The 20,674-nt window shown below is 59.4% G+C and overlaps 1 protein-coding gene across 2 annotated transcripts in view; it reads left to right on the top strand.

The window, feature by feature from the left end:
- The window catches only part of FBLN1 (fibulin 1), a 78,717-nt gene that overhangs the window by 2,194 nt on the left and 55,849 nt on the right, over positions 1–20,674 (top strand). For both annotated transcript variants that reach the window (XM_046010966.1, XM_046010967.1), the window contains exons 2-3: positions 15,814–15,919; positions 19,316–19,451. In XM_046010966.1, coding sequence (XP_045866922.1) covers positions 15,814–15,919; positions 19,316–19,451 — 242 coding nt within the window. The remainder of the gene's footprint in view (positions 1–15,813; positions 15,920–19,315; positions 19,452–20,674) is intronic.

Here is a 20,674-nt window from a genome sequence, read left to right as displayed (position 1 = left end):
AAGACTTTCCTGGCCTCTAGCTCCAGCGGGCAGCGCTGCTGACTGATTACAGAGCAAGTGTCTGGGAGGGAGAACAAAGACGGGAGAGGGAGAGGGCTTGGCTTGGAAGCACGTGGCCTGCACCCCGCCGTTGGAACTTTCCCAGGCTGGTGGCGGGGGCCGGACAGGCTAAGTGGGGGGGAGGGGGCTGGTGGTGCCTGTTGGGGTACAGGATGCATGAAGATGAGCCCAGGGTGCCCCCGGGTGGGGGACAGTGCCACGGCCCCTCCTGTGGGACCCACGACTCCAGGTGACACCTTCTCCTGACTCTGCCTGAGGGCCCCGCCCCCCCGCCCCGGCTCAGGGCCGCCTGTGCGGCCCCTGCTGGACTGTGGTGTGTGGGGGTGGGGGAGAAGGGACATGGCTCAGTCATCTGGGGGTCCCAGCTGGCTGCCACGAGCTTCTGTGGGACAGGAAACAACTTTGCCTGTATCCGCCTGGAAAAGCCCACAGGATGGGTTGGTGGTTTTCTCATTTGTAAAACGAAGATAGCAGAAACCGACTCCGGAATGTGCCAGGGGGTCGGGGGGCGGGGGGCGGGGGGCGGGGGGGAGGATATGGAACCGTGCCTGCCACGGCGGCTGGGTTAGTGTGACCTATTATTGCGTGACCCGCTCCCTAGGGTAAGACAGGGTCCTCTTCCCCACGAGTGCTCTGAAAGTCCTCCCAGCTCCCCAGGAGCGCCTCAGAACCCGCAGTGGTCGAGAGCCAAAGCCGTGTTGGGAAAGGTCCCACAGAAGGGGCGCCTGCTGACCTCCTTAGACCTCCGCGCACTAGGTATGTGCTCTGGGCCGGACGCTGTTCTAAATCGGGGTACGGCGAGGAAGAGGCGAGGCCTGGCCCTTGTGCCTGTGGGGCTCCCCGCCCCCCCCAGGAAGGCAGAGGAGTGGACAGGCCGTTCCAAAGCAGCCCCGTAGGGGAAGAGTCGGGGACGACCTCCCCAGGGACAAGCGAAACAACCCGCAACCTGGGTCTGGGTCTCTGGGGAGGACGGGGCTCCAGACAGAGGAAGCAGCTCAGGCAAGAGCGCAGAAGGCCCGAGAGGACGTGGACGCGCGTCCTCGTCCCTCCTGCTCCGTCGAAGGCAGGGCTCTGGGCAGCCGGTGCGGTCTGGACAGCCTTGCAGATCAAGACTGACAACACAGGCCGCTGGCCCACACGGTCTCCTTGCCGGTACGCTTCATCCAGTATAAGACTCTCCTTTGCAAAACATCACGTTATAACAGTTTGATTCAGAAAAGCTTTTGCAGGTTCTGTAGGGTCCCAGTGTCCTGGTAACGACCTCACGTGTGGCTGCCTAACCAAATGGGGACCCCCATTCGATCAGCTTTCCTGGGATCGGAGACCCTTCAGCCTGGAGGGAGCTCGTTGCGGAGGGGGTTTGCAGGGAGTGCTGGTGAAGTCGAAGTCACAGCGGGCAGGGCAGGACAGAGGCTGGATGCTGCCGACCAGAGCTCTTCCCCCCTGGGGCTTCCTCCCTGGGCCCTCAGGCTGGTCCTCACCATGCTCCAAGTCAGGAGAGAGTCAGGAGTGGGTTGCTCCAGCTGCCTGCACGTTACCAGCAGGTGGGGGCCAGCACTCAAAGGAGGCGGGAGACTGGTCCCAGTTCCCCCTGTGACCAATCCCGTACTCTCCCTGCTTCTCCTTAAGTACGGAGTGAGAACACACTCTGCTCTAGGAAATTTTGAAAACTAACATATTTTGTATGTCGTCACTAATTTAACTCTCTCAACAACCCTATGACGAAGGTACTGTCCTTATTTTCATTGTACAGACGTCTAAACGAAGGCCCAGAGCAGTTAAGTAACTTGTCTAGGAAACACAGTGGTCCGTCGAGGGCCAGGACAGGGGACCCCAGATTCCTGACCACTTGGCTCTCTTGCTGTAAGCCTAATGAGGGGAAATAAAAACCGGTCAGAGCACTTAAACCCCACAGACAAGTGCTGCACGTGCGGGGGTCCTGAGGAGGAGCAGGTGTTTTCCATCCATGGGGACCACAGAAGCCATGAGGGGCTCGAGGCTGGCTTGGTGGGATTCCCCGAGGTGATAACACCTGTCTTGTTTTCAGATCAGTGGACAAGCCTGTCCCGTCCTTCGGAGGCAGGGGCTGTGGCGGTGGAGGGCTGTTTGCTCGGGTACCCAGGTCTGCTCTCAGTCCTGCCTCTCTCTTGGGAGGGGCCCAAGTCAGGGCCTCCTTGCTGCCCTCTGGGGTGGGGCTCAGGACCCCTCCCCCTCTCCCGAGGAACCCACATTGGTCGTGTCCTTCCTGCTTCAGGGGGCGGCGGTGCACGCAGGAACCGGTGCCTCTGGCCCAGGACGCTGGGTGAGGTCTAGAACTGTCCACGGGGTAGAAAGTCGCCCCTTTCCTGGCACCTTCATAAAGGAAAATGTTCTTGGCGGGTCCTGGGTTCCAGATACAACAGGGCGGGCCCAGCATCTGGAGAAGACGGCCCTGGAAATCGTTCAGGTCCTACTCCCGCTTGATGTGCCCCTGGCCTTGCCAAGTGATCCTGCCAGAGGGCTGGGCTGACATGGCCAGCGCTGGGAGTGGGGACACTGGGTTCCTGCCCATCCTGTTGCCGACTTCCTGAGGGTCCTGACGGCCAAGGGCCCCGGTTACTGCTCCTGACGGCCAGGACCCAGAGCCTTCTTTTCTCCACGCGGAGGGTCTGTGATGCGTCCTGTGTTGCTGGCTTCCAGCCACTCACAGGGGACATCACACCGGGGGGTGGGGGGGGGGTCTGGCCCTCTAGGGTTCCTACACCTCCCGGAGGGTAGCAAGGACATGAAAACCAAAGAACCAGCCTTGGGGTTCGATGGGTCCCTGGATGGGTTTTATGATGGGCACTTGAGGTGAATTTGGGAAGAAATGGTTTGTCTATCAAGACATGGAAACCACAGATCAGCCAGTCCACTCCTGGTATGGGTGGGGAAACTGAGGCCCAGAAGGAGGAAGTAGGTGATCCCTGGTGTCATTTGTCAGCTGTCTCTCAGGTGTTATTAGCAAATGTTTCCTGAGCCTCCCTTTCGAGCCTGGCCTGGCCCCCGAGGAGCTGTTCATCATGCTGCCATCATTTGTCAGCGTGTCACCATGTACACCGCGAGCACGAGGCCCCCGGGACCCGGCACAGACGAGGACCCCGCCTTGTGGAGCTCGTGTGCCCTGTGGGTCCCCTGTGGCCCCAGATCAAGTGACTGCAAACCGAGCGGCTTAATACAACAGGTCTAGCCTTTCACCGTCCTGGGGGCCACGTTGTCACCGTGTCGTGCGGGGCTTTGCTCTGGGGCAGGGTCTGTCCTCGCTCTCTCAGATCCTGGGCTCGTGGCTGTCTCTGTCTCCACGTAGCTTTCTCTTCTTCTTGTGTCTCTTCTAAGGACACTCCTTGTGGGGTTCAGGGCTCACCCAGGTGGCCCAGGAGGAGTTCATCTTGAGATCGATCCTTAATTCCAACTGTGAAGACCCTTAGTCCACATAAGGCCACACTCTGGGGGCAGGACGTGGACGCATCTTTTCAAGGGCTACCGTTCAAGCCGCTGCACACACAGATGGCCTCGCTAGGGTGTATGTGCAGGAACCAGTGCCGCAATGACCGTGACCTGCCGTGACGGGGACAGCAGGCAGGGGTGCCTCTCAAGTGGGCGGAGGAGGGTGATACCCAGCTGAGGTGTGAGACATGAGGAACCATCAGTGAAAAGGCCCTGAGAAGAGCTTTTGGACAAAAGGAGCAGCTGGCTCCAGGCGCCGGCGGGGGGCAGGGGGTGTATTGGAGGGAAGGGAAGGGAGTGGGTGCCTCTGGGGGAGAGTGGGGGGGAGGGGGAGCTGCAGAGGATGGGAGGGCCTTAAAAATTAGGGTGCAGACTTGTGGGTTTTATCCCGAGTGTGCTGGGAAGCCGCTGGAGGATTTTAAGCAGAGGAGTGATGTTATTTGACGCAGGTTTCTAGAAGTCACTCTGGGCTGCTGCATGGTGAAGGGCCAATGGGATGGTGGTAAGAGGAGGCAGAGTACCCGGCGTGGAGGTTTCTGCGGGGTCCAGGGCCGAGCAGTAGTCAGGGGGCCGCTAGGAAGTGGATAGATTGAGGGCATCTGGGAACTTGAGTGGCTGGGACTTGCCCGGGGATGGGGAATAGAGGGCGAGGGAGAAGGAATAATTCAGGATGACCCCACGGTTGTGGGGCGAGCCGCTGGGTGGAGGGTGCTTGCTAATAACCGAGCCAGTGAAGGCCGAATGGAGTGGGGCCCCGGGGGGTGGTACAAGAGCCTAGGTTCCTAGTGGACCCTGTAAGCGTCCTGCTAGGCATCCGGTGGAGCCTGGGCTTGGAGGCACCATCAGGCTGCAGACAGCAATATGGGAGTCTCAGCCCGTAGGATGAAGCTGGCAGGGGAGATGGAGAGAGGGGGACGGAGGAGCCGGGGGATCGAGCCCTCCCAGGCACTTTGAGGAGGGAGAAGCTCGGAGGTAACGGGCCTGCTCGGGGGCTTCCCAGAACCCCTGGGACGTTGCCAGGACTGGTTTTGAGATGGGAGGGGCCCGTGTGGTTGGGGTTGGGGGTTTGTTCGCTAATGGGGCGAGCCACTATCGTTCTTGAACCTGTTTTTCCTTTTGGATCATGTCACCTGCTGGGGTCAAACGTACTATAAGTTTTGCTGCCCACCTGTGCTCCTGGTTTTGACATGAGGCTTCTCTGCGCCCCACGCCCCTTATTATCCCCATATCCACAAAGGAGGGTATGAAGACACCAAGGCTCAGAGAGGCCAAGCAATGTGCCTGTGGGCGCACAGCAGCTGAACGGCTCCACCGGGACGGGAACCTGGAAGCATGACTCTTGAACAATGTTCTTTTTCTTCTCTTTTTCTTTTTTTTAAAGATCTTATTTATTTATGTGAGAGAGAGAGCACGAGCAGGAGCGGGGACAGAGGGCGAGGGAGAAGCAGGCTCTCCTGCCAAGCAAGAAGCCTGACACGGGGCTCCTTCCCAGGACCCTGGATCATGACCCTAGATGAAGGCAGACGCCCACCCAACAGAGCCCCCCGGGCGCCCCAGATCGTGTTCTTCCGCAGGACACTACCCCGCCTCGTTTAGCTTTCTGACCGAAAAGTCTTGATTTTGCTAAGTCCGGCTTGGGGAGGAAGCCAGTGTCCTTCGGCATGTGACGGGGGTGTAGGTGAGCTTTGAGTCGGAGCCAGGCTCCAAGGCTACCTCTGTGTTTGCTCTGTGCCCTGGGGCAGCTTGCTTAATCTCTCCCTGATCCGCTGTTTCCTGGAGTCGTGAGGATCCCATAAGATCATTTGTCCGCTGGCTCTTTCCCAGGAATTTATCGAGTGCCTGCTCTGAGGCTGGCCTGGGCCAGGGTGCAGAGCTCGTCCCAGCCCCCGGGGTACTAAGTACACACGCAGTTAATTATTTGCGCTCGGTGCCGGGAAGTTCAGGGTGCAAAGAGAACGTGTGTGTGTGTGTGTGTGTGTGTGTGTGTGTGTGTGTGTGTGTGTGTGTGTGTGTGTGTGTTGAGTGGTTAGGGAAGACTTCTGGAGGAAAGGATCTTTGATGTGGGTGTGAATGAGCCAGTCCCAGGAAGGGTGTGGACCCAGGACCACTCAGCTCCAGCTTCCAAAGGCCAGGTGCAGCGGACGCATGACAGGTGGCCTTGAGTTCAGAGGGAGACCAGGGGAGATGGGTCCCGCAGGGTAGGATGCTGTAGAGACGTCAGGAGATGAGGCCAGCCCACGTGTCCCCTGGCCTTGGTCACAGGAGGTCACTGCGAGGAGGGAGCAATCTGGGAGGCGCTTCTCCTCTGCTTTCTGAGATCTGCCTTCTGGCTCTTCTCTCTTGTGGCCTCCTGCCTGCTGGTTCTCTGCGCTAGACCCTGTCTCGTGACAGGTGCTGCTGTGTGGGGGTTGAAGCGTCTGTGGGGTCTGTGTGAAACCGCGAGGGGAGACTCCAGCACACCCTGCTTCCTCCTGGGGAGGTCAGCTGCCCCTGAAGGGGGAGATGGCTCTGTCCTTATCCTAGACCTGCAAAGGATGTGGGGGTACTGTGCACCAGACCCCAGTGATGATGACCTGGTGTCTCCCTGGGCTATCCCCTTGGGGACAGGGTCCTGACTTTCCACCTCTGGGTCCCTTGCCCCAAGGTAGAGCCTGCGCATGCAAGTGTTGTAACAGGAACCTTTTTTTTGATTTTATTTTTACGTAATCTCTACACCCAACCAAGAGCTCGAACTCACAATCCCAAGATCAAGAAGCGCGTGCTCTACTAACTGAGCCAGCCACAGCGGGGCTTTTTGAATATACAGGGGACTTAGGACAGCATGAGCGCCGTAGGGCGAGGGCTGCGGCCTGGGCTGGACTCCTGCTGGCTCCCCAGCTTCGGCAGGGGAGGGCCCCTGGCAGGGGCGAGCCGAATCTTGCAGGGTTCTATTTGGTCCCGGTTTCCTGTTGGCGTCTCGTTGCATTTCAGGCTTCCCGGGGATGTGGGCCCTGGACACCCCAGGGGCCCCCTCCAACTCTGGCCGCAGCTTTAGCCAGTTGCTGCGGAGCCGATGAGGCACAAACCTTGCAGGGTGTCAAGTTCAGGGGACCCACGGGACACACTAGGACCCCATGCACATTCGAAACACCCGAGGCCCTCTGCTGCTTTGAGCTTGTCTGAGAAAACCAAGAAGATTGACTTGCTGGCTAGTTCTGAGGACACACCTTCCCCTCCCTTCTCGTTTATGCCCAGAACTCGTCTATTTTTTATTTTGCCACATGAGAATATTAAAATAGAAGGCAGAGATCCAACCACTCACCACCTCCTTTCTCACCATTTCCTATACACACGGGGCGTTTGGAAGGGCAGGTCTCAGAATGAGAGACAGCCTTTTAAGCAGGATCAGGCTGACTTGTGGGGAACCTCCCTTGGCCATTTCCTTTCTCGCTCATTTCATTGCTCTCCAGCGGGAATTTTGTCAGAACACTGTCCGCATACACGGTGGGGTTTGGCAAGCCGTTGCTGGACTCCAGGCCAACTTCTCCACCCACTTTACAGGTGAGGAGACCGAGTCCTGGCCTTGCTCCAGATGGAAGGACCCTCGGTGGTAGAGCTGTAAGCAGACCTGGGCCTCTGGAGCTCCAGCCCTGGGCCTGCCCCACCACCACACGGCACACTGAGCAACTTGGCTTATTGCTTGCCTGCTCATGGGCCATCAGGCGCTGCCCGGAGCCCTTGGGAGGATGATAGGTGCCAGGCTAACATTCTGGAAGCTTCCACCCGAGGAGCAGCGCAGAGACCCTCTGACTGCCAGCTGGCATCTGTCGTGCTGGAAAGAACGTGTGTCCACATCTCCACTTGACGAGAACGGGTGCTGCTCTAGACCGTGAGGCTTGGTGGGGCGCCGAACACACGGCATGCCTTTTGCATGGATCAGAACTACCATGACTCACAGCCTACGCTGTAGTCTTTACGAACGCAGACCTCACCTGGAAGAAATTTCGTTTCAGCTGCTGTCTGGGGTGACGTGTGGTATCCGACGCCCATGAACCAGGCTGTCTCTGTCCACCTGCTCACCAGTGACTTAGGGCAGGGGTGTCTCTTTCCCGGAGAGAGGTGGTGGGGTGTCAGGCCCGTGGCGATGGGTCGGTCTGGGGGCCTGCGTGATTCCCCTCCCCACATTGGTGCGGTAACTTCCGTGACGATTCCATTTTGAAGAGTCATTCTGCGGTCGGGCACTGATTTAAGCATTTTGCCTGAATTATCACATCGATCTTCCAGCCGTACCCAGTTACTACCCCATTTGACAGATGGAGAAAAGGAGGCTCAGTGAGGAGGAGGCGGGTCCGGGTCTGGGCGGTTTTAACCCACACGTCTGTCCCCCTCCCTTGGAAGGTCGTGTCGAAGGCTAAGGAGGTCTGAAAGAGAGTTTATTCTTCATTTATATTTAGCGTAATGCTTTGTGGATCCAGTTCACGGTCAGATTATGGGAACCGGAGATGAACACTGTGCCCCATCAAAGCTTCTGCTTAGAAGGGAGGGAGGTGATCTGAGAGAGAAGACTGCAGACCACTTCTCTCTTAAGGGGACCTATAGCCCTGCAATGGGCATGGGTGGGCATCCAGCGGGGGGTCCCCTGACGCAGCATCATCGATACTGGCATCGCTCCCAGGAGTGAGGGGTGAAGCCGTGCTGGCCTCGTTGGCTCCAGGTTGCCGAGGGCCGTGCAGATGTGCTGGGGCCCCTGCGTGGGAGTTTGTAAATTGATGTCCTTCCGGAGGGCTGCTAGCCAGTGGGACTGCCAGTGTGGGTCGATCTGTCGATCGTGGTGAAATCCTTGGTGGTACCAGTGAGAGGTGGTTTCCAGGGGGAGGTGTCAGCCTGTCTTCTTGCTCCCCGCCCCGGCCCAGCTGTATGTCCTGTGTCTTGGAGGAGCCATGGCCTGGGATCCTCCTCGTGCTGAATTCTTACTGTGTATAGCTGGGGAAGCGATTCCAGAAGCATGGCCTCCTGGTCACCTCCTGAGAGCCTGCCCTGGGCTCTTCCTCGGGCTTGGGAGTGGCCGCTGCCTTCTGTACTTCGTTCCTTCACATTTTACCTGTTCCCGTTTGAGGTCACCTTGTTTGCTTATGTAAAACGCCGCAGTCACCACCAGACTGCCACGGGTGGGAGGATGCCCCAAAATAGTTTACCGAGTTAACCCTCTCTGCGGTCTGCACGTTCGCACATTAGAACGACAGTGATTGAGAACAGCATCAGCAGAACATTGAGGTCCTTTCTGAACGGAAGGCCGTACAAGACGGCAGGCGAGCAGTCAATTTTTTAATTTAGTTTAATTTATTTATTTGATGGAGAGAGAGAGTCACAAAGAGGGGCCACAGGGAAGGGGAGTGGGAGAGGGAGAAGCAGGCTTCCTGCTGAGCGGGGCTCGATCCCAGGACCCCGGGATCATAACCTGAGCTGAAGGCAGATGCTTAATGGCTGAGCCACCCAGGCATCCTGAAAACACTCGATTTTTTAAAATGTATTTTCTTTATTATGGTAAAATATGCGTAACAAAAAATTATCCATTTTAACCATTTTTAAGTGCACTGTTCAGGGGCATTACATACATTCCCATGGCTGTGCAGCGACCACCCCTGTTCATCTCCACGATGTTTTCATCTCCCGAAACGGAAGGTCAGTGCCCAGGGAATAGCCCCCATCTCCCCCTCCTGCAGCCCCCGGCACCCACCGTCTACTTTCCATCTCTGACTGCGGCTCCTCTAAGAACCTCTAAGTGAAATCACACAGGGTTGATCCTTTGGGGACGGGCTTATTTCACTCAGCATGATGTCTTCAACAACAACTTTTTTTTTAAAGATTTTTTTTTTTATTTATTTATTTGACAGAGAGAGAGATCACAAGTAGGCAGAGAGGCAGGCAGAGAGAGAGGAGGAAGCGGGCCCCCCGCGGAGCAGAGAGCCCGATGCGGGGCTCGATCCCAGGACCCCGGGATCACGACCTGAACCGAAGGCAGCAGCTTAATCCACTGAGCCACCCAGGCGCCCCTCAACAACAACTTTTTTTAAAAAAGATTTTATTTATTTATTTGAGAGAGAGAGAACATGAGCAGGGCAGGGAGGGGACAGAGGGAGAGGGAAAAGCCGACTCCTCGCTGAGCATGGAGCCTGACACCGGGCTCGATCCCAGACCCCCGGGATCATGACCTAAGCCCAGGGCAGATGTTTAACTGACTGAGACACCCAGGCGTCCCAACAACAAACATTTTTTTTTTTTTAAGATTTTATTTATTTATTTGACAGAGAGAAATCACAAGAGAGGCAGGCAGAGAGAGAGGAAGGGAAGCAGGCGCTCCACTAAGCAGAGAGCCCGATGTGGGACTCGATTCCAGGACCCTGAGATCATGACCTGAGCCGAAGGCAGCGGCTTAACCCACTGAGCCACCCAGGCAACAAACATTTTAAGCGAAGCGTTTAGTTCACTATTCCGTGCTCAGCCTTTAAACCATTGTGGGGAAGCTCAAGTTAATTTAACTTAATTTAACCCAAGGGCGCATGTGTAGCCATTATTCTGCGGGAGTGGGGGAGGGTGAGGCATGGTCCAGACTGTCGTGCTGGTTTTGGTAGAGCAGCGCATTGGGGTCTCCAACCTCTGAACACCGTAGGTAGTGGTTTTCATTCTCTCTGTCCAGGTTACAGCAAACGTTTGTAGTGAGCACCCCTTCCTGAGTCAGCACCAGGGACACGGTGGGTCGGCCTTGGGGTCCCTATCTAGCCCTCTTTCCCTGGGTCAGCGTGCCTCCTTTCTGACCTAACATGATTTTCGTCACCAGAGTAAAGCTTGTTCACTCTGACGGGGACAAGTGTGAAAACAGCAAAGACCGCTCTGCGTCCCTCTCGAATTGGCAAGGGTCTTGGAAGAGCTGTGTCCAGGGCTGGGAGTGGCCTTGACAGCCTGGTCCCGCCCTGTGGAAAGGAAACACTTGGGAAGTGGCCAGGAGGCTTTTTCTATTTCAGAACACAAGTTAATACCAGATCTTTTCTTGGATGGGATGCTCCCCGGATCTTTTCTTGGAGGGGGCGCTCCCCCGTCTGCTAGAGACCGACCTGCTACAGAGGGCATCTCCGTTGACATCTTGAGCCAGGACTCCAGAGAATTCTGCAGGGCATTCCCCTCTCTGCTCGAGACCCCTCCTGTCCCTGCAGCTCTGACGGGTGGGGGACAGCTGTCTCTAAGGCCAAGAAAATGGCAGTTCTGGAATCTCAGACCCGGGCCCCAGCACGGCCCCGGCTCCTGCGGAAATTCTAAGCAGCCCCTCTCTTCAGGGTGGTTGGCTCCGATCATGTGTTGCTCCCTGGGGTCATTGCCTCCCCGTGATGAGGCGTGTTTGCAGCAAACCCCACACTCCAAGGACAGCCTTGCCGTTCAGCCTCTGGTTAAGACGCCTGTCGCTGACCTGTCCTGTTCAACTGGCACTGAGCCTCCCTGATTGTGTGGGGTGTGGGTGGATGCTTCAGGGTCACTGAGAGGAGAAAGGTACCATCCCTGCCCCAGAGGAGTTTCGAATTCCCCAGAAGGCAGACTAGACCAGCCTTGGAGTCTGTCAGAACCAAGCCTGATGCCTGGCTCTGCTGCTCCCTGGCCCCTCTGGCTGTGTGACCTTGGGCTCGTCACTTAACCTCTCTGAGCTGGAATTTTCTTATGTGCGTGATGGGGAACATCATGAGCCGGACTCTCTGGGTTCTTGTGAGAACGAGTAAGTGCTGGGTAAGCCTGGGATAGAGGGAGCACTCAGTAAGGAGCACTCCCTTCCTGAGCGATAGCAGTGATGATCGTGAGGCCTGGTGCTGCGGGGTTTCCCGACACAACGGGGCAGTATCTGGAGGTGAGCAGGTGACAGGGCGGGCCAGGGAAGGACCAGAGCCTAGAGGGCCCGGAGCCCAGGCCAAGGAGCAGTGGGCTGAGAGGTTGGCAGGAAAGCATCAGGGACTTTGAGGGACAGCTGCGCAGAGCTGGCCGCCCACTGGTTTCGGGAGGGCAAGGCGCGGTCCCGGTGGGATCGAGGACAGCCTAGCATTTGTGTTCACATCACTGTGTGGCGACTTCACTCCATCTGGCTGCTTCCGTTCATAATTACATTCGAAGTCCAGGTTCCAGACCTGCGGCCGCGATGTGACAGCTTGGTGACAAGATACTTAAGACATTTGGTTGAAGGACAGTGGCGAGTGGGGATGGGGCAGGAAGGGGCGTAGGAGGACCCCGGCTGCCTTCCGGGCGCCAGGCGGCCACAAGAACCCTCTGGTTCGGGCCAAGCCCTGTTTCACAGACTGCGACCCAGATCCAAGGCACAGACGCTTCAGGAACTTACCCCGGATGGTGAGTTGCGGACCGGGGGGCAGGGGCTCAAACCCAGGTCTGCCTCACACCGATCCCGCACTGCCCTGTGCCCTGCTGTGCTCCAGAGGAACACGGGGAACACAGGGGCCGGCGTTCTCCCTCGGGTCCCTCTGGCTTGCAGCTGGGACTCTCCGCTCATCCCCTGGTCCACGCCTCCGCCTTGACCAGAAGCCCACGAGCTTCGGCCCGTCAGCCCAGCTCCAGCGGGCCGCCCGTCGGCCACAGGGAATGGCTCTAAACCCGTCCCCGGCCACCGTGCTCCAGCGGCGGGGTGGGCAGCGCCGTGTGAGCCGGGAAGCCTCTGGGACGGCTGCCGCTGTGTGTCTGGGGGTCTGGAGAAGGTCTGCCCCGTGATCCAGCCCCTCTCCTTTGGCTGCCGCGGCCGAAGCAGACACTCGGGGCTTTCGGGATGACAGCGTGTGGATAGAGATGCTCCCCCCAGAGCTGATCCTCCCTTGAGCATAGAATACAGGAAGCGGCCAAAGGGCCAAGAGAGGGGGAATGGGTCGGGAAAGACGCCTCTTCTACTTGACAGTGTGACGCATGCGCCCTGCTGGGTGACGTCAACAGGAAGGTCAGGGGTGGAGGGAGAGAGATGGTGAGTGAAAGAGGCTCCCCGCCTGTCAGGAACACTGGTTCCAGTGAGGACAGTCATGCCCGGGTCTGTTCCCACACATCGGCGCTTGTCACCATCAGCCCGGCCGTGGTCCCTGGGGGGCTCCCCATGGCCTATGTGATGGGCTGCGTGCGGGTCCAGTCCAGCCCGGCCCCCACCTCTGCTTTGCACGAGTTCCAGCTCTGTGGCTGCTTGGAGCATTCCAGGGACATTCCAGAATTTCTGGACTGAGCAAAGGACTTACCGTGCTCTTGTCCTGCTGAGAACAAGGTTCCGAGGGCTCAGGTTCCCCGGCGAGAATCCTTTCCAGATGTTTCCGTGGCTCAGGGCACAGAGTGCCCACCCCACTGAGCGGGCCGTGGGAGCCTGAGCTTCCCCAGTGCTTGTCTCTCTCAGGGATGAAGGGAAGCTTTGGGGTTGCTGCTCATCGCCAGGGGGTTTCTGCACACCAGCCCAGGGCCACGGTTCCCCATTTCTCACAGGCTGCTCATGGCAAGCAAAGCCCCTTTGTTCCTTTAACACATAATCAAGCACTGTTTACTGGGAGCTCCCTGCGTGCTCAGAACTGGAAGCCACCTCCCTGGGTGGCTCAGCTGGTTGGGCGACTGCCTTTGGCGCATCTCATGATCCTGGAGACCCTGGACTGCGTCCTGCATTGGGCTCCAGCTCGGGGTGGGGGTCGGCTTCTCCCTCTGACCCTCCCTCCTCTCATGCTCTCTCTCTCATTCTCTCAAATAAATAAATAAAATCTTTTTTTAAAAAAAGATTTTATTTATTTATTGGACAGACAGAGATCACAAGTAGGCAGAGAGGCAGGCAGAGGAGAGAGGGGAAAGCAGGCTCCCCGCCGAGCAGAGAGTCCGATATGGGACTCGATCCCAGGACCCTGGGATTATGACCCGAGCCCAAGGCAGAGGCTCTAACCCACTGAGCCACTCAGGTGCCCCTAAATAAATAAAATCTTAAACAAGAACTTTAGAAGCTATATCTGTCTGCTCAGCCACTCTGCGAAGGTACTCCAAGCCCCGCTTTACCGTCGGGGAAGCTGTGGCCCAGAGAGGTGAGGCAGCCTGCCCCGGGTCACAGAGCAGGAAGGAGCCAGGGCCAGGATTAGAGCTGTGAGCCTGGAGCTCAGGCTCTTTCTGCTCAGGTCTGGAGCGGCTACCGGGCAGCCTTGTGCCAAGGGCGTAATGATAGGAGACAGGCCCAGCCCGCAGATATTCGTGGGTGGGAGGGCGAGGCTAGGGGATCACTGGGAAGCAGGACACTGTGTTCCACGTACAGGCTCTGGTGTGCAAGCAGAGGGGCCCTGGCCAGGCTGGTGGGCCGGCAGGCTGCAGGAGTCGGGGTGCCCTGTCGGGGGGTGCGGGGTGGGCCGGCCCTGGAGACCGCAGAGGCCATCAGAAGGCCGAGCGGGGAGACGCCAGGCAGGAGGGCGGGCGGGCCCAGCTGCAGCCCGGGTGGGTGGGAGCTGGGCTTGGCGGCGTGGGAGAGAGCAGCCTCCCGGCGGGTCTCACTCATCCCGGTGAACTGCGGCTCATATTTTATCTCCGACAGATGAGGTCCCTGTTCTGTGAGTGCTTTTCTTACATTCGGGGCAAGAATGAAGAGTGAGCGAGTGGGTGCGTCAGTGGGGACGTCCGACGTTGTCCCCAGCGCTCTGTGGGAATGTCCCTGCTGCGGTGCAGGGAGGCCCGTGACCCCGGGCAGCGTTGTCCAGGCCCCGACCCCACGGTGACTCTCCCATGTTCACAGACAGCATGGTCGGGGAATGGGGTGGGGGGGACAGCTGAGCGGGGGAGGGCCCCAGTGGCCAGGGGCAGCAGACGGAGTGGTCTGTCACTCTCCGCCCCGTGCACGTGAGAATGGGCTGGGGTACCTCCCTCATTGTGGGAAGCAGTCAGAGATCCCTGGGAGCCCGGGGAAGCGGTGGCCCAGACTTGGTTCCAGGCGACACCACCCCCTCTTCTTCCGGCCACGTGGGAAGGGCAGCTGCGCGCTGACTGTCCCAGGGTCTCTCGGTGGGCAGTGAGCGTGGCATTCAAGGTCAGCGTGTCCCACACCCGGTCTGACCACAGACATACTTGGGACAGTTGGGAGCAGGTTGGCAGGGGGACGATTCAGAAAGTTGTGGCCTCGTGTTAAGCTCGATAGAGAGAGCCTCCCCTCTGGAGCCGCCTCGAGGGCCCGGCTTTGGAAGAATAATGAGCCCAAACTAAGCGCCCAAGGCTGACGGTGCCAAGAAATTCAGCCGAGCCCGGCACGATTTACCCCGCTGGGTGCCGGGAAGCCATCAGTAAGAAAACGTGGTGTTTCCTGAAGCCCCGTCTCGCTCGTCCTGTCACAGCGAGGCTTTCCACCCAGGCTGTGGGAAGTGCTCTGGCCACGGGTGTCTCCTGGGCTGAGGGTACCTCTGTGCCCGGCTGCTCCTCCCTTGGGGCCCACCGAGGCCGCCTCCTTCCCCCGTGGCGTGGGGCTCATCGGGACAGTAGTTGGGGAGAGGCGGAGAGCCCGGCTCGGGACTGGAGGGCCGCTGTCCAGCTGCTTGGCCCACGGGAGCCCTTCTGCTGTCCTTTCTGCCAGCGAGGACGCGGTCTGGGCCAGATCAGGGGCAAGAGCCATCGGCCGCTGTATGGGGAGGACTGGCGCCTCGCTAACAACGGGCGTAGGGAAGTAAAGGACAGAACAGGGCCGTGGCTCCCAGAAGCTGGTCTGGAAACGCTGGCTCTTTCCTTGTCACCCGAGGGGCTTGTGGCCGTGAGGTCCCCATTCCCACTCCGTCCCCCGAGTCTTTCCTTCTGCTGCGCCTCGGCGCTGGTGGCCAGGCGGCTCTCTCCTTGGCAGGGAGCCTTCCTGGGTTGTCCAGTGCCTGGTGTCAGCCCTGCTGGGAACCTCTGGGCCGCCCCCATTTCTGGCCCTCTAAGAGTCAGGTTGGGGGTGCCTGGACCCCCTCGCCGCTGGGCTGGACGGCGGCTGGCTTGGGTCTCTGTCAGCCGTTCCTGCTCTTGTTGTCCTCCCAACTCTCAGATCTGGATCCGGCAGGTAACCATCCAGGTGTCAGGCCCTTCTCGGAAGGAGCAGCCGTGCGTTCCAGCCCACGACGCAGTGGGTTTTCCATTCACGTTTGTGGAGTGACTCACGGACGTGTGCAGGCCTGTTTGGACTGGACTGACCTGCAGTGGGGGCCCGGGAAATCAAGAGGGGGGCTGTATGTCCGAGGGGACGTCCCGTGGGCCAGGGGCGAATTGCCCCCCCCCCCCGACCAGGCATGCTGCTCTCTCCCCGCACAGCGGCCGCGGACACCGTCATGGAGGCTTGCTGTGGGGACGGACACCGCATGGCCACACAGCACAGGGACTGCTCGCTGCCGTACACCTCGGAATCCAAGGAATGCAGGTACGTGTGCCGACGGCCCCGTTCTACCAGAACGGTGTCCCCTTAGCGGAATGCAGCGGTGGGAGGGGACCGCGTGAGCCAAGACCCCTGGCAGAGCCTGGTGCACAGGCCCGCATCAGCCCCGGCCCCGGCTGCGGCAGACCTGGTGGGTCCCCCCCCCCCCCGTCCCCTTCCTCTGCACTCTCACGTCCCTGTATGGGACTGGACTCCCCCTTCCTGGGCCGCCCTGGGATGCCTGGGAAATCTCTCCCCTTCCCCGGGCTGCAGAGCAGGGAGACCCGGCTTTCTCTGCTGCCGCCCGGCGCTGCGGCCAAGCCAGGCGCCTCCTCACAAAACGGGGTCTGTTGTGGGGTCGGATGCGATCACGTGACTGGCGAGTCAACGTGTGGACTGACATCAGACCCCAAAACACAGACGAGCCAATCTGGAGCAGAGAGTTCCCCCAGACGGACTCATGGATCCGTGGTTCCTCTTCCCTTAAATGGACCCAAGCTGCCGCAAAGTTTTGGGAGGAGATAAGCTTAGAGTGAAGGATGACGGTCTGTAACATTGATCGTCACCATGAAAGTAATAGCAAGCCCGTGGGAAGCTCGTCGGCGGCGCCATGCCTTATGGCACGTGACCTCATTCAACCCCGTTATTAATCCCTGTTCCCGGATGACGAGCCTGAGCTGCCCCCCAGGCATAGCTGGTAGATGACAGCATTAGGATGTGAACCCAGACCCGCTCGCCTGGGGAGCAAATGTCGGGGAGGTGACCTCCCCTCCTGGGGCAGCCCCCGCTCTCCTGTGCCTCCAGTCCCGGTCTAAGCCAAGCCCCACTCGGGCTGGGGGCAGCTTGGCCGAGAGCTGTCATGGAAAGAATGCATAGGGCAGGCTCTTTCGCCTCGTCCTGGGCTTTCGCATTTGTGTTGGCAGCGAGCATCGTGTGCAGCCTGCCGGCGCGGCCGAACGATGTAAATCTCGGTTTAGGAAATTCTTGAAAAGTCCAGAGCATTGTGGACCAAACAAAGGAAGAGGAAACAGGACGCTTGGCTGTTGGGATTTGTGGGGCATCTGAGCAGGGAGAGCTGGGTGTTTGGCTCCCGAGTGCAACCCAGGGCTAGGAATGTCAGAGGGGCCGGAGCCGAGCCGGGTGGGCCGTGCCGAGCATTCTGTCCGCAGACTGTGCCCACGAGCAGCAGCCTGGCCCGGCAGCTTGGATGGACGGGGCTGGATTTCTGGCTGTGTGACCTGAGCCAGCTCAGGGCCCCGGCTTCCCCACATGGAAAAGGATTGTGACAGCATCACTTCAGGGTTGGGACAGTGACACAGGGGAGGGAGAAAGCCAGCACCACAAAGCCAGACAGGCCCCCGGAGGCTAGTTGGCTCGTCCTGGGGAACTCACGGGCCGGACTGCATGTGGGTGTCAGGCCTCCCGGTGAAGAGTGAGCCGTCGACTTGAACTGGCTCTAGCCCTCGTCACTGTCTACGCCCCTCCAGACCCCTGCATAGTTTCCCCTTTGCTCAGCGGACATTGGGGGTTGAACCCCACATAGTCTGCAGAGGTCAGAGGCCGAGCGTGGGCTGTTGGCTCAAAGAGGGGCGTCACTCAAGGTGGGATGGGATAACACAGCCGACGAGCCTTCCTGGGGGCAGTCAGCTCCACTGGGTGGGGAGAGAGCGATCCCAGAGGACCACGGGAGGGGCTGAGCCCTCTCTGCACACATGAGCTCTAGCCCAGGGCGTTCAGCTGCCGCCGGAGCCTCTAACATGAGACACACTTGGGGGCCATTGGGGGACAGCAGCTCTGAGGCTCCCGCATGCCCATGTCCCCTTGCATCCCAACCCGAACCAAGGGCCAACATTTCTTAGTATCGAAATTTAAATTTGCCCAAGACCTTGGGCCACTTTGAGCGCCAGGCACGTTCTCGGTGAGACAGGGATAAATCATTGAACAAAACAGACCAAAGCTCCTCCACAGGCTACAGAAGACAGAACAATAAGTTAACTGCAGGGTTTGTGAGAAGGTGCTCTGTGTCATGGGAAAGGAAGAACGAGGAGAGGCCAGGTCCGTGCAGTCCTAGCAGGGACGGGGACTCCTTCCTTCCTTGCTCAGGCTGAATTGTGCGTCACCGTACGGAGAGACCACATTCTGCTTGGCCATTCCTCGGTGGGCACGGCAGGGGGTTGCTTCTCTCTTCCGGCTGCTGTGCGTGATGCTGGCGTGAAGGTGTGTGAGCAAGGACCTCCTTGGGCCCCCGCCTTCGGTTCTTCCGGGTGTACGCCCGCCAGTGGGATCGCTGCACCATTCTCTGGTTGTGTATTTAGTTTTTCAAGGAGCTACCTGACAGCTGCTACAGCATCTGTGACTCCCGCCAGCGTGCCTGACCCTTCCAGTCCCCCCCACCAACTAACAGTGTTTTCGGCCCAGCCGACCTCCGTGAACGCAGGGGCAGGTGCGCCCGTCTGGTTGCCGTTCTGTCCAACCCGGCGGAATACCTATCTCTGTAAATGCGCCGAAAGCACAAGGGAAGTGTGTAGGATCCCAAGCATAGACAGATCCTTCCAGGTGGTTCCGGAAGCAACGGGAAGCCCGGTGCAGAGCTCCAGCCCTGCAGCGTGGAGGTGGGGGGATGGTGGGCTGGGGGCCCGACACGGCTCCGCTTTCAGTCTTCCTAACTGTACACTTCGGGAGCGCCTGCCGTCTGCTGGCTCTGGCGTGTGTGCGAGCGTGTGCACATGCGTGCCTGCGAGCGTGTGCAGGGTGGGTGACCGCATGTGGGCGTCTGTGAATGCGTGAACACGTGCGAGTGCGTGTGTACGTGAGAGTGTGTGGGGGTTGGTGAGTGGGCGGAGTGTGTGCCTGCAAGTGTGAGAGAGCACTGGGCATGCGTGTGTGAGTGTGTGCAGGTGAGTATGTATACAAACGACTGAGTGTGGGCAAGTGTGTGTAAGTGATTGTGTGTGTGTGCGTGAGTGTGTGCACGTGCAAGTGTGTGAGGGAGAGTCCGTGTGTGCAAGTGAGTGTGTGCATGCAGGTGTGAACGAGTGTGTGCATGTATGTGGGGGGTGGAGTGAGTGTGCGTGCGAGTGCGTGTGTGCACATGGGACTACATGTGTGTGGGAGTGTGGGGGTGGGCGAGTGGGTGGAGTGAATGTGTGTGAGTGTATGTGCACGTGTGTGTGGGTTGGTGAGTGGGTGCTGTGAGTGTGTGCGTGCGAGTGCGTGTGTGTGTACGTGCGGGTGTGCGTGTGTGTGGGGGGGTGGGAGTAGGTTGGGAAGGGGAGGCACCCAGCGAGGCCAGAGCTCCCATCTCTGAGGCACTACAGCCCACCCCCAACCCCGCAGGCCCCCTGCCCTCCCAGGCCCCACCCTCCCAGGGCCTGTCCTCAGCCCTGTCCCCTCCCCGCACAGGATGGTGCAGGAGCAATGCTGCCACAGCCAGCTGGAGGAGCTGCACTGTGCCACCGGCATCAACCTGGCCAACGAGCAGGAGAGCTGCGCCACGCCACAGGGCGACAACGCCAGCCTCGAGGCTACATTCGTGAAGGTGCGACCCGCCCGCCAGCCGCCCCGTCCGCTGCTGGAGGCCTGGATGCTCTCCTGCCTCAGCCCCCGCCCAGGCCCCCTCTGAGCAGCAGGGAGGGAGGAGGGGGCTTCTCGGATCCCCCGCCCCCCTGCAGTTTACTCAGGAAACCCTGGACGACCTAGAGGAGACAGGGACGAAGGGACCCAGGCTGGCCCTGCGGACGTCCAGTCCCCGGGCTTCCGGCCGGAATGCAGAGGTCAGAGCAGAGGTGACCCAGGCTCTGGGGCCTTCAGAACCCGCTTCGCTGTTCAAGTGAAGGTGCCCCTACCCCCGTCTGCCAGGAGCAGGAGGCCCTGGAGCTTTCCTGCCTGCCAGGGCGAAGTCCACGTGGCCTGGAGCTCACAAGGGTCCCCCACGGGGGCTCTGAGAACACACGACCTCCCAAACTGTCCTAGAAGACAAGACAGAGATTCAGAGAGGCCCCCACTCCAGAGTGGCCTGGCGGGATACTTCCAGGACCTGCAGGGGAGGGTCTGGCGAGGCAGCGCTAGGTCCATCGGGCCCAGGGGGAGGTGAGCGCCGAGTGAGTGATGCCAAGCAGCCTGGGTCTGCGACGGGTCCCTCGGGGCCTCTGTCCCTGTGGGGGGTCTGCACCTTCCCGTGCGTGTGGAGGAGTTCCTGACCGCTTTCTGGGCCTGGAAACCACAAGTTAACCAGGTTGTCCCTCCCTTACCACCCACTGCGAGAGAAAAACAAGCCCGAGCTCCGACCGTTAAGCTGGGCAGCTGGGTTCCTGCTGGAGCTGTGTTTCCAGGAAGAAAGTTTTCCCATTCTCTTTTAGGAGGGCCAGGAAGCGATTTCAAGGAGCACGAATTGGAAGGGAGTCTGAATTCTGGGGTGGCGGGGTGTGGGTTCCTTTCTGGGGATTCTCTCTTCACACCGATTAGGGCAGAGGGAGGTTCCCCGTGGAGGAGTTGGGGGGTCCAAAGCCCCATCGCCTGCCCTCAGCCTTCCTGGGCCTTCACGGGAGGAGGTTCCTGGCATGCGGGAGCTGGGTGGGGTGAGGGTGGGGCGGTCTGGTCACGGGGTCCCCGAAGCCAGGAGCCTGGGTGTTAGCAACTGCCTCCCTGGGCAGGGCTGGGGCTCTGCAGACGCCATCAGTCCATGTCCCCAGACTAGAGAGAAAGGGAGGTGTGGAAAAGACACAGAACATTCTAGCAGGAGTAGGAACCGGCCACTTTGGC

The sequence above is a fragment of the Meles meles genome, chromosome 7, assembly GCF_922984935.1.
Source record: "Meles meles chromosome 7, mMelMel3.1 paternal haplotype, whole genome shotgun sequence".
In the NCBI taxonomy this organism is placed as follows: domain Eukaryota; kingdom Metazoa; phylum Chordata; class Mammalia; order Carnivora; family Mustelidae; genus Meles; species Meles meles.
Note: the sequence above shows the minus strand (reverse complement) of the source record. Positions and strands in the feature narration are given on the sequence as shown.